General features: G+C 41.4%; 1 protein-coding gene across 1 annotated transcript in view; it reads left to right on the forward strand.

Moving 5' to 3' along the window:
* Window positions 1–13,518, forward strand: part of NHEJ1 (non-homologous end joining factor 1) — a 76,103-nt gene that overhangs the window by 372 nt on the left and 62,213 nt on the right. The window contains exons 2-5 of the mRNA XM_054585645.1: window positions 2,637–2,813; window positions 3,183–3,395; window positions 9,839–9,977; window positions 10,580–10,638. Coding sequence (XP_054441620.1) covers window positions 2,637–2,813; window positions 3,183–3,395; window positions 9,839–9,977; window positions 10,580–10,638 — 588 coding nt within the window. The remainder of the gene's footprint in view (window positions 1–2,636; window positions 2,814–3,182; window positions 3,396–9,838; window positions 9,978–10,579; window positions 10,639–13,518) is intronic.

The following is a 13,518-nucleotide window of genomic DNA, read 5'->3' on the forward strand; positions in this document are numbered from 1 at the left end:
CACGCCTCTGCAGCGGGTGCTGTAGAAATGGAAAGGCGGGCGGCGAAGGCTTTTCTGGGGAGAGCGAAAGGAAACTGGACGCCAGGCGGGGCTCCTGGGGTGGGGCTGTGGTAGAGGTAGCGAGGGCTCCTCCCCTCCCTGAAGGACGGGGCGTGGTCCAGCCGGGAGGGTGGATGGGCCCTTGCTGCCCCTCTGCAGGGTGGCGGACGAACTACGCGGAAAGGGGGCCGGCGGCTGAGGGGCGAGGCTTGGTGCGGAGCCGGGTTCTCAGGTGACCCCCCCCCTCGCTGTTGGCCTTCGGCGCGCCCCAACTTCATTCGAGAATAATAAAGGAAAAAAAAAAGAATAAAAAAGGAGTCAGTCTGGTTAACGTCAAGGTTAAAGACGGTCTTAAAGGAAAAAATAAAAAGGTGGGATAGAGAGGCCTCAGACTCAGAACAGGACGTGTGTGGTGGGGCCAGCTAACCCCAGGTCTGATGCTGAACATCTCAGATTTTTTTTTTTTTTTTAAGATTTCTCATTTATTTTTTAGAGAGGAAGGGAGGGAGGAGAGGGAGAGAAACACAGTTCGCATCCCCCCTACTGGGGACCTGGCGTGTGCCGTCGCTGCGAATCAAACTCGGGACCTTTCTATTCACCTGTCGGAGCTCAATCCACTGAGCCACACCAGCCGGGGATCTCAGACGTTTTTATGCGGCCAGTTGACTCTGCCTACACTTTAAACTCCTACCCTGCCCTCAACCCCCCGCCCTCCACCCGCAACACACGCAGGTACACATCCTTACAGTTTGATGGTCTTGAGCTAACGGGTTTTCTGAAGTGAGGGGCTAGGATGATCGACCTCCTTTTGGAGAATCAGAATGCACGCTAGGCAGTGCCTCTAGGGAGAAAGGGGCTTGGCGACTGCGCTTGCATTTGTGACATTTGGCAACGTGGAACTCTGGTGCAGTGAGGATTAGCCTAATCATTCCAAGATCTTCTGACAGGTAGAAACAACAGCGTGGTAGGAAATGTGACTGAGGCACCATTCTCTGAACAGAAGGTTTTGAGGCAGCTGCAAATAAAAGTCACAATGTGTATTTATATTCTACCTGTCTACTGGCTGTACAAATTAAGTTATGTTACAAGGCCACGCTTCAAAAAGGAGGTCATGGTTGGAAGACTAATGGCTTGGACTGAGATGGAACTGACTAGAGGAAGAAACCATGTTAACTTTGTTAATGAAGTCTAAGGAATTGTCTCGATATTCTGAGATGAGCCCCCACTTCACTTTTATATACTGAAATAATGAGAGAAATTTTAACACCCCCTCTTTTTTTTAAACCCACACGAAAAATCAAACTTCTTGTCAAGTAGCCATAGTTACTGAACATCTACTAAGACTACAAACTGAGTTGTAGAAGTAGAAAAGCTGGTTTCCAGTAGTTCCAGGATGTGCAGCAGGGCATGGTATCACTGATAGCAGCGCCCTGGGGTGGGGATGTGTGGGATGAGTGAAGTGGACATTAATTCATCATCTCAACCCCTGTGATGTACCCTGGCTTTTTTGCATGAGTTCTTAGTCTCGCACGTTCTTCTTGAAATGGGATTTGGGCTTTCCCATTTGTTCGGACACAGTGTTTATTCACTCTTTATTTGTGCGTCGTTGATCCCTTTGAGAATTTGTCAATAGCTGCAGGCTTCTCCGCAAAAGAGGCTATGCATGTGCACACAAATTTTGTGTGTAATTCCAGAGGACTCACATACATACACTCTAGGTTAAGAATCTGTCTTATGGCTCTGACAGGTGTGTCTTGGTTGGGTATCATCCCTCAGAGCAAAAGGTTGCTGGTCAATTCCTGGTCACATTCCTGGGTTGTGGGCATATATGAGAGGCAATGATGTTTCTCACATTGGTGTGTCTCTTCTTCTCTTTCTCCCTCCTTTCTCCTTTCTCTGAAAAAAAAAAAAATCATTTTTAGGGAATATATTTTACATTATTTTATATTTATTGTTTATTATTATACTTATTATTTTATATTATATTTGTCATTATAGTATGTATACTTATGGAATATGTATATGTTTAGGGAATATGCACATATATTTGAAATTCTGAGGTTTTCCCGAGTTTTGTTTTTAGATAATGATCAAATAACTTGAATTTCCTTTGATGACACTTATGATTTATGATGTTTTATAAAACAAGAACTGTTTCTTCTAGATGTTCTGGGAAAGGATAGCATTGACATATTTCTTAAGAATGTGATAAATATGCAACAAGAATGTTTTCCATATTAAGTTATATTATTAGGAAGCAGAAATATTAACACCAATATGCTGAGGCTTAAACACTATAGAAAAAAGATATTTTATGCCCTCTAGGAACTTAATATGGAAAAAAAATCCCTCGAAATTCTAAACAGATTCTTAGAGCCCAAGAGGTACTACGATGGGTGCTCAGTTGGTTATTTACTGGGGGTAGAGAGATGGGGGGCACTGAATGGGGTAGAATGTAAATCTGTGCTTTTTGTTTTATTAGGGAGGAATTTCATGAGACTTATTTGATCTTCAACTGATGGTCTATCCCCTCCCCCACCCCCACCTCCGACCTGTAGTGCCCTTGGACACTTTGCTAAATTAAGACTCTCCTGCAGATGGAGGAACTGGACCAAGGCCTGTTGATGCAGCCATGGGCATGGCTACAGCTTGCCGAAAACTCCCTCTTGGCTAAGGCTTACATCACTAAACAGGGCTATGCCTTGCTGGTTTCCGATCTTCAAGAGGTGTGGCATGAACAGGTGGATGCCAGTGTGGTCAGCCGGCGAGCCAAGGTATGTGCAAAGAGAAGTAATGTGGCGTTGTGGTAATGGATATAATTTCTTTCCTAGTGAAGGTCAGGGGCCATTAACATCACCCAGCTTGCTGGCCTGTCAGTTGTCAAGGAAGGTTGAATCAGATTGAGACAATTCCAGTGAATGTCCTGCACTTTTACCTATAGCCCGGGGATCTTTCCACATGGGTATGTGTGTTAGTTTCTGTGCTGCGTACAGTATAAGGCAGAATTGTGAGGCTGGCCAATTGATCTCTCTTCTCATGCCTACTGTCTTCATGTTAACCAAAGTTTTCCATTGCTGTTACTTATGAAGGAGTCAGTTTCCTTTTAGTGCCCTCACTCTGTACAACTCCTGCTGTCCTCTTAGGAGCTGAACAAGCGTCTGACTGCTCCCCCTGAGGCTTTTCTTGGGCATTTGGATGATCTGCTTCGTCCACTGTTGAAGGACATTGTTTGCCTGGGAAAAGCTACATTCTCCTGTGATCGCGTGGCAGAGGCACTGATACTACGGGTGCAGAGTGAGCTCTGTGGTCTCCCCTTCTATTGGAGTTTCCACTGCATCCTAGCTAGCCCTTCCCTGGTAAGTAAAATTCAAATTCGGGGTTGAGAGGGAGGCTGCTAGCTGCTTTGAAATGAAGCTTCAAGTGCTCTTATTTTTTTTAAACTACACTTGAAATTCTCCAGTTAGAAAACTTTCCTTTTCTAGACAGAAAGCAAAAAGGATTCCTGACTGGTACATCCTTTCCTTGTAAAGGGAGCAGAGTTTGAGTCTACATCCTTTACTGAGTGTCTTTATTCATTGCTTTATTCAACATTTATTAAGCATCTACTATGGGCCAGTTGTTGCGTGTCCAGATCCAAGACAACATAGCCTGTTCCTGGAGTTCATAATCTAGTGAGAAGACAGACAGGCAACAGATTACAGTATGGTAAATTGTTTGATTGAGGTAGGCCCAGGATGATTGAGGATCCGACAAACTTTCTTGAAGAGTTTCTGAGTTGAGTCTTGAAGATGAGTAGGGATTAATTGGGAGAAAATAAAAAGGTCATTCTAGGCAAGAGTGCATTTTGAGACGCATGGAAATGTTTTAATGTGGAGAAAGTGGGGGAACTTTGCGATTGCAGGGAGTTGAGAGAAATAAGGTAGGCAATGGCCAGATCTTGAAGGGTTCTAGTGAGTTTGGATTTTATCCCAAGGACAACAGGGGTTCCTTGAAAAACTTTAAGCTGGAGCTTAACTTGATTTAATTTGTGATTTATCAGTATCACTCTGGCAACAGGGTAGAGTATGTACCAGTGTTAGGTTTCTTTCTAAACATTATCTCATCATTTAATTTGTCCTGCAAAATAAGTATCCTTTTTCCTGTTTTTCAGAGTTGAAAACCGATATTGAATGTAATTTGTTCAGAGTCATCCAGCTTATAAATGAATGAGCTGGAATTTAACTTGCAGATAGGTCTGATTTGAGAGCTTATTTTCAGGGACTAAGGGAATAATGTCCTCTGCTCACTTGTAGCTTTCTAGGCCCTGAGAGCTTTTATTAGAAATTTGTTAGTTGAGCCCTGGCTGGTGTGGCTCAGTGGGTTGGGTGTCATCCCGCAAACCGAAAGGTCACTGGTTGAATCCCTAGTCAGAGCACATGACAGCATTGCAGGCCAGGTCCCTGGTTGGGTTTGTATGAGAGGCAGCCGGTTGATGTTTCCTTCACACATGGAAGTTTCTGTCCCTCTCTGAAAATAAATAAATAAATGAATGAATAAATAAAAACTTTATAAAAGCTTTTTTTAGTTGAGAGTGGATATTAAGAATTAGTTTGCAGACTGCTGCTGGTCTCTCCTACACTTATATAATAACAGAGCTTGTTTCAGTCGATAGCATGGGGGGGGTCTCCTATGCAAGGTCTAAGAGTATAGGTTTATCAGCAAAGGCATCTGACAAGTGGGCATCATTTCCTATCTCCCTTCTTTAGTTTCCCAGAGGTGATGTGGTGCTTTGGCATCACTAGAGTGGATAGGGTAAAGTGCATTTTGAGAAACTGTTCTCTGGTGTTTATTCTTGATCTGGAACCCAGTAAAGCTTGACTTGAGTTCTTGGAGGATTATATATCATTCAACTCTGAATTTCTAAGGTCCATCAATAGTCACTCCTATTTGCAGATAATAGTCACTCATATTTGTTGATTTTGATTGAATTTCTTGTGACATTTTCCATCTTGCTTTACATACAGAATTTACCTATTTTCTTTAAACCCTTGTAATATTTTCTAAGTAACACCAGGGGGCACTGTTCCCTCAATAATGCTTGTTATGGGACCAAAACATTTGGATCACCTTTGGGAAGCCCATGTGATGGCTAGTCTCATTTTGCATCACACAGCCCTAGGAGCTTAGAAGTGAATTGGGGAGGCAGTTCTCCTTGGAGGTTGATGAGTTCTAATAGTTTTTTCTTTCAAAAGAATAATGATATTATAATTGAAAGTAATATGTAAAGAAAAAACGGGGGTGGGGGGCGTGTGGGGCAGGGGAGAGCAACTGGGAATAATGTGGAACAACTGTAATTGAACAACTATAAAAAAAAGAAAAGAAAGAAAAAACTAAATATTCCAGGCAAGTTCCTCCAATTGGGGAGCTGCAGTAAGAAAAGAGGCAACAGAGTTCAGAGTGGAATGAGTCGTGGTTTTCTGAGGGGAGAAGTGAGCGTTGAACAATTGATAATGGTTATTCTTTAATGTAAAATAAAATTATTTTTACAAGAATGCCATCCCAGGAAAATCCCTGGACCTGAGGAAGCTTTATAGGGAAAAAGTGAGAGCTAGTGGACACTGGCAAGGATGTAGGTGGATACTATTTCAAGCTTCTGTGTGTGTCTATGAGGTCACACAGTCATAATTTTTGTTTGTTGCTCATTCTTGTGATAGTTTTTATTTAATTTTTTTTGAATGAGTAATTCATGCAAAAGACAAACACTTCAGACATTTAAGGGTATACAGTGAAAAAAATACGTCTTCTTTCTACCCCCTTTGCCACTCCCTCATTTTCCTTCTCTAAAGCAACTACTGATACCAACGTCTTGTGAGTTCTTAAAGAAAGCTATATATAGGTACATATATATGTATGTTTGTACATACTCGTACAATCAAATATTATCTCGGTATATGTATGTGTTTTCACAAATGGCAGCACACTGTTCACACTGTTCATTACCTTGCTTTTTTTCACTTAATTATAGAACTTAGAAATCATTCATCCCCGTACATTTAGAAGACCTACTTTAATATTTTTTAATGACAACATAGTGTTTTACTTAATGAATATATCATCATGTATTTACTCGATATGCTACTAGTAGACACTTAAATGTTCCCATTCTTTTGCTGTTATATATAGTAAATATCCTTGTGTTTACTTTTCAGTGTGTAACTGTGTGGTTAAATGACTAGAAGTGGAATAGCTGAATGAGGAATAGTAGCATCTTTAGTATTGGTAACATAATGCCAGATTGTCTTCCAGAGAGATTGTGCAGTTTAACTCCTACTAGTCATATAGGAGAGTAGAAGATTACCTATTTCCCTACACCCTCTATAACATAATATATCCATATTCATAATTTAATAGTTCTTAAGTCTCTGTAAGATATTATGGAATATAGAAAGCTTCGATCTCTGCTTTCCAACACGGAGCCCATTTCTATTTCTGGCCACCTTTTCTTATCTTCTTCTTTCCAGTGTGTATTCTGTCCAGTATCTAATGTAATTCTTTTTGTGTTGTTTATACATTTTTTGTAATGTAATTCTTTTTATTTTATTTTAGTTTCCAAAGTTTAAGAATCAAAGAATAGGAAAACTTTACATAAAAATATGTCAATTTTAGCTTCCACACTGTTGTCCACACACACAAAATCAGAACCTGATTATCTTTTTGTTAAACCTGTAGCGCGTGACCACAGTGGTAGCCAGGCCAATCCATTTGGTTCACTGTGACGAGGGTGGGACGTGGGGCCTGTGCCTGTGAATCAAGCTTTAAAATGGGCACCCACTTGCCGCTGTCCCCGTCTAATGTAATTCTTGATAGTCCATATTTTGACTTTCAAATCTGTTGCCTCTTTGGCCGTTTTATAATTCCTGGGATGCACATGCAAAGGGATTTTTCTTTTTGTTTGTTTTTTCAGAAAGAGCAAAGAGCATATGCTTTGGAACCAGCAGGCCTGAATTTGTAACTCAGCTTCACCACTTTGATGACTTGTATTACCTGGGATAAGTTACCGGATTTTTATGAGTCTTGATTTCTTTATCTGTAAAGTGGAGATACCAATTACAACCTTACTATGGAATTACGAGGATTAAATAGAAGGACTTATGTAGTATTACTTACCCTTTAGCATTATAGTAGACCTGTGAGAGCAAATACTCCAACTTCATACTTTTTCTTTTTAGAAAAGATTGGGACCATTTAGAGTACGTGGCATTAAGCCATTTTTATATCTAGCTACTCTCAGAGCCAGAACTAGAATCTAGGTCTCTGAATCCCCAGTCTGTTACCCTTTTCACTACATCCAAACCTGATATGACTCATCTTGGGGTTGATAACTGCCATTCTGCTCTCCTGCCTGTAACTTTTGAATATTTCTATGAGAAATCGGAAGACATTGTGGGAGATTATAAGTAGCTTTCCCTTTGGAAGAAGATTGCCCACTCCTGCTTCTATATCCACCACACTTCCTGACCTCCTCCTAACTCTTTGAGTTCTTTGAGGGTATAGGCCTCATAGGGTCAAAGCATGTATTAGGCACACAGTAGGTATTTGTTGAATTGACTTGCTGAACTGCATCTCTTCATATATTGCTGTCTGTAAATGAAGGGGATGGGTAGGTGTGTCTGTAGCCTCCAAAAGCATTTCAAGATTTTCCCTTGTAGTGTCTGTGGATTTGCTTTGAAATGCGTTCTTTCAGCCACAATGCCTTGTTTTAATTAACTGATCTAAGTTAGTGTTCATCTAACTTTGAAGTGAGTCAGTGATTCAGAGTGATGTAACCCAATCCTATGAAATATTTTAGAAGTTAAAATATTTACTGATAAGTTTTTTGTTTGTTTTTTTTTGATATGTGGACACTGGAATCTGGTAGATAATTTCAGGTGCCTGGTATAACATTACCATGTTTAATCAGACGACATTGATTAAAGATTGTTTCTCATCATGTTTCATGTTATGTTTACTACCATTCAAAGAAATTGCTATTAAGGTGGCTTCTTAGAGAGAGGCTGGTTAATTAGCTTTAGGAGTTTCTGTTATTTGAGGGCTGTCCCCAAATGGATGGTGACACTGCTGGGTTAGCAAGTGCAATTACTTTCAATTCAACCCACCAAACATTGACTTGCTTTCATAGAAGTAGTCACATGTTTTTCTTCCTGATTTACCTTGAACAGGGTCAAGGTTACCAAAAACAATTCCTAAGACAGAGGGTTGGATCTAGAGCAGATAAATTTTCCCGAAGCAGAACTTCTGCCACATTCTGATTAGTACTTCCTGGAAGTTTAAGTTTATACTAAGGATCTGAGCTGGCAGACAGTACCAGACTGGGACGTGCTGTGTGATGAAAAGAAATGATTGGTACCTACAGCAGGACCTGATTTCGGCATTTCTTGGGTCCTGGTGCTGGTACAAAGGCTGCTGTCACTAACCCCTAACTTCCCCCTGCCATTAGAGAAATGTGGAAAAAGTCCTTTCCTCTCAGTTTGAGCCACAATACAATTGGAGTTTTTAGCAGTAAGTTTTACTAGAAATTAATGGAAAACAAAAACACAAAAGTCTAAAGAGTTCAAACTTCTGATCTTGACTGAGATGCATCTGGCTTGCCCATCTTATAAGACACTCCAGTACCATTTCCTCACTTCAAGCCTGTTGCGGGGGCGGATCTTGTCTAAAAATTCTCTGTTTTAGATTGAGGGCTGGGGTTGGTGTACTATGGTCAGCAGGCCAACTCTGGCTTGCTGCCTATTTTTGTAAAGTTTTATTGGAACCCAGCCACCCTCATTTATTACATGTTGTCTATGGCTGCTTTCATGCTACAAAAGCTAAGCTGAGTATTGCGACAGGGACTCTATGGGCCACAGAACCAAAAATATTGACTCTCTGGCCCTTACAGAAAAAGTTTGCTGACCTCTGGTCTAGGGCATTTCTTCTTAGTGCCTCCTCAGTTCATCTCCTTCAGGGAAGGGAAAGAAACTCTGGTAACATCTCCAAGCCACAAATAGATTATTGATTTTAGTTATTTTCTTTGGCTAAGTCTTTTATCTTTCCAAGGCTAATAGAAACCTTGCATAGGTGAATTAAATGATCATTTTGTGTAGTTGTACATTATCATATGAGAGCAGCATCCTAGCTGCACTGCAGTATGGTTATGCTTGCGACCTTCTTACCTCTTGGTAAGAGCAAGGTGTGTGTCCGTGTGTTGGCAGTTTATTCCCTCCTAGGCTGGTCTCTTGGTGACTGGCTTGCTTCTGTTACAGCAGTGACCTTAGACTTCGCTGCATTGGTAGAAACAAATTGAAATGGCTCTTCAGTAGCATCTGGGTCAAATTCAACTTTGAAATATCTCAGCTTTCTGTGGATTTTTGTCTCCTATAATACACCAGCTCACACACTGCATTGTAGCCACAGCCTACCTTCTGAAAGGTTACTTGCATCTTCTGCTTTTGTCTCTCATTCTCTGCTGAGAGTTGACTTCGTACTTTCCTCTTACCAGCTGCATCACATCCTTCCCTTTATAACTCTAGGTACCTATTCCTGTGTATTCTTTATTCTTCTCATCTTTTTATCTGTGACACAGAGAAAATCCTTGAACTTCTTTAATGTACTTATTTAATTATTCCATTTGTCTTTACATTCACGTAAATGGATTGCTTGCCTATGAAACAGTAAGTTTCTATGAAAACATTTGCTCTTCAGTATTTTTCTAGTTACTAATACGGTGTTAGGGAATATTGCATATGTGTCTGTTGGGTAATTGCTATCTCTTCCATGAAAGGTCTCCCAACATTTGATTCGTCCTCTGATGGGCATGAGCCTGGCCTTGCAGTGCCAGGCGAGGGAGCTGGCAACCTTGCTTCGTATGAAAGACCTGGAGATCCAGGACTACCAGGAGAGCGGGGCTACGCTGAGCCGAGGTGAGAGGGCGTTCTTTCAGATGTTGGATGGGGAATGGGACAGATAATCAAAGGTGCCTCAGAAAAGGGGGACACTTTATTTTTATTAAAGAGATGCTTCCTTGCGGGTGGGTGCTGGGTGCTGACCCAGACTGGAGACCTGATGCTTGGTGACACTTCTCTCTGCCTCGAGTACCTGGCTGGTGCCCAACTGGCCAATAGAAGCTGTAACCGAGTCCAGACATGCCCTAGGCAATGGCAAAGAAAGACTTGGAAAGGGGCCAACAGCTCTACAAAATCGTACGAGGGCAACATGAACTTGGGACTATAGGAAGCTGCATAGCTCCAACTTCAGAATAAAAATTCAGTTTGACCTTTGTCTTTATGTTGGGAAAACCTCCTAGAGCACATGCTGCCACGGAACCTGTCGTTAGTTGCTAATCACCCTCTCCTCCTGCTTGCCCACATACTCTTACCCCTTCTTTCACTGGCCTGGGGGCCTCTGGGTATTGCATCTTTGTGCTCTTTCCCACAAAGTTTTGGGCTCTGTTTCTTTTCTATCTCACAGGTAAGAAGCTTGTCCTGAGACTCACATTTCTTTTCTCTACCCCTTCTTATTACAGATCGGTTGAAGACAGAACCATTTGAAGAAAAATCTTTCTTGGAACAATTTATGGTAGAGGTAAAGTATTTATTTCCTTTCTCTTGTGCAACTTGGCTTTACTTCCTTTTTTCCCAGGTACTTGAGTGGTGACTTGTGTTTAGGTGTTAGGTTGCTTACACGGTTGGGAAGCTCTTTCTCTGAAAATGTTGCCTATGGAAAGTCTGGTAAAGCTTGAGATGTGCATGGGGAAGTTGGGGGAAAGAAGGTAAAAGGCAAAAGTGGGCTGATTAACATTCATAAAATATCTCTGTTAAAGTACCTGGATATTTAATTTGGACTTCTCTGACCTTGGAAAGCTTGGTTGTCCAGTTGCTACATTTTTGCTTCTTGAGGTCTGATCACAGGTCTGGATTATGGAGCGGGGTGGGGGTTGAGGGGGGCTAGTTATTATTACTTGTCCAGGCCCCTCAACATCCCACAGTAGAGGAAGGTGGAAAGCACAGGGCTACCATTTGGGGACTGTCTTGTGGGCACAGGAGGCTGTGGAAAATCACAGTGTTTATATAAGGGGACTGGCAAAGGAATGAATGGGGAGTAGATAATTGTGGCCTGTCAGAAGCTCCTGCCTGGGTTTCCCTTCTAAGGATTGAGCTTGGCCAAAAGAAACATCTGGTAGATGCCAAACAGGGGGAGTATTATTAATAGTGACCTTTGATAATACCAGTCAATATTGATCTTCTCCTTCTCAAACTCTTCTGGGACTTGTTAGTTGTACAGTTAGTACCTTAGTATTATTCCCCTATTTTCTAATTGTACATGTAACCCAAATTGGTACTTTATTATATAGGTAAATGATGCTATTATTATAGAATATAACTTAATCATGTTTCTATCTTGTCTTCTAGGCTAATTCATAAGCCCCTTATGGATAGTGGCTGTAACTCATACTGCTTTTGAACCTAAAATTAGTCCTTTTCACAGAGCTCGGCATAAAGCAGGTGTTCTTGAGTTGGAGCTCTCTGTTCTGCCTTTGTGTGTTGGCTGAACAATGACTCCATAATGCTTGAGGTCTTAACACTAAGGACAAAAAATGCGAATTGAATGCAAAGTCCATTATGGAAGCAATTGTAACTCTGGAGAAGGAAATCCTGTATTGTTAAATCCTGAAACAGAGTAGGTTTCAAGTCTTTATGAGGAAAGAGAGACCATTAAATGTAGATTTCCTAGGCCCTTTTCCTGTCAGCTTTCCCTGTCTATAAGTTTGGATGTAAGGTTAACAGAGACTGGGGATGACATACTAGTTCATGCCTCAGCCCCTTAGTTAAACAATGCAAGGCTTACTCTTAGCTCAGCAGAGGGGTCCTTTCCTGATTTAGTGCCTACATTCCTATCTAGCTCAGTTTCTTGACATTTTTCTCTATGTACTTTATGCTTCAGACATATAGAATGACTTTTAATTACCAAAAATGCTTTTTCCCTAACCTTTATGTCTTTGTACACATTGTTCCTTTTATCTAGAATGCCCAATGTTCTGGGCTTATGCCTTGTAAACGTCTATTAATCTTTTAAGTGTCAGCTTCAGCTTCTTCAGGAGACCTTTCAGGACTCTTGTAAAGATGATACTTCATCCCTGCTACTATAGTACCGTGGTTTGTACCTTTGTTTTACCACTTAAAACTTTGTAATGTTACTGTTTGTATGTCTGCACGACTGTCTGTCTCCTCTACTGATTTATGGACTACTTGAGGACAAGGACTGTGTTGAACGCATTTCTATATCCCCGGCACTGAACATGTGCCTAGATCTAGTAGGCTTTCCATAGTGTGTGGATGAATATGTTGGTAAATATATGCCAGGGGGATTTTATGAAAATTGTGGTAGTGTGGCCTGTAGATACAGTGTTGCTTGCTATACCTGTATTTGGGGTCTTTAATTATTCTCCTGGTTTATTTTGCAGCCTTGGATAAATCATTTCTCTCAGAGCTTCTATTTTCACATGTATAAAATTGGAGGCTCATCTCTTCCATACTCTTGGGGCAAGGAGAACCCTACAGAACTGAATGCAAAAGCATATAGAATCCAGTTGCTGGTCCAGGGAGGATATTGGCATTTTGGAACTAACTACTTGAAGAATACTGGTCCTTTAGACATTGGGTGGATCACATCCAAACCACATAAACTTGTAGAATTTGATTATATCCATAAAGGATCTGAGAAATAGGTAGTTGTAGCTTTCCATTTCATAGATTAAGAAATTGGACCTCTGAGAAGTTTAATGACTCGCCTAAGGTCATAAAGCTATAGTTGTTTGTTTGGAACCTCTTATATTCTTGTCTAGGATGATCCCTATTTCATTTTGCTACTTTGGTTGTACACACCAATTAGATGAGAGTTAGGGGCTAGGATAGTGTGAAATTCTTGTGACCTTCAGGATCACTGCACTGTCCTCTGGGATCACTGAATGCTCTGCATTGCTGTTAGAGCCGAAAGGTTTCCAAACAGGACTGCAGAATTTCTTATGGTCGCTGCATCTTTTCAGTTACTCTGCTTGCCTCGGGTCCTACAAACAGGACACAGAAGGGTCACAGGGTTATTCAAGACCGAGCTGAAAGGATGTGCCATCAAAATAAGCAACATAGGAAGATAAACAAACCCGGGCCAGAGAGCTTGGGATGAAGGTGCAGGGGGGCCAGGACTGAAGTCAGAGGGCCATGCAGTCAGTGCCTGGGGTCTGTTTTTTCTAGTTCATATTGGGGCTATTGCTAGGCAAGAGGCCACAGAGATAGGGCAGGGGGCAGTAGGACAGGGAGGTTCTTAGGACACTAAAGCCAGGAAAAATATTTAAGGATGTTAAAAGAGATTGTTACTTCTCCATATTTAGCCCTTTCCCCTCCTCTCCCCCCAGGGCCTCTGATTTCTCATTTCCAGGGAGCCCAAGGGGGCCAGTTGATGGTAGCC

The sequence above is a fragment of the Pteronotus mesoamericanus genome, unplaced genomic scaffold (assembly GCF_021234165.1).
Source record: "Pteronotus mesoamericanus isolate MK-2021 breed Mesoamerican mustached bat unplaced genomic scaffold, CSHL_Meso_final contig_90, whole genome shotgun sequence".
Classification (NCBI taxonomy): Eukaryota; Metazoa; Chordata; class Mammalia; order Chiroptera; family Mormoopidae; genus Pteronotus; species Pteronotus mesoamericanus.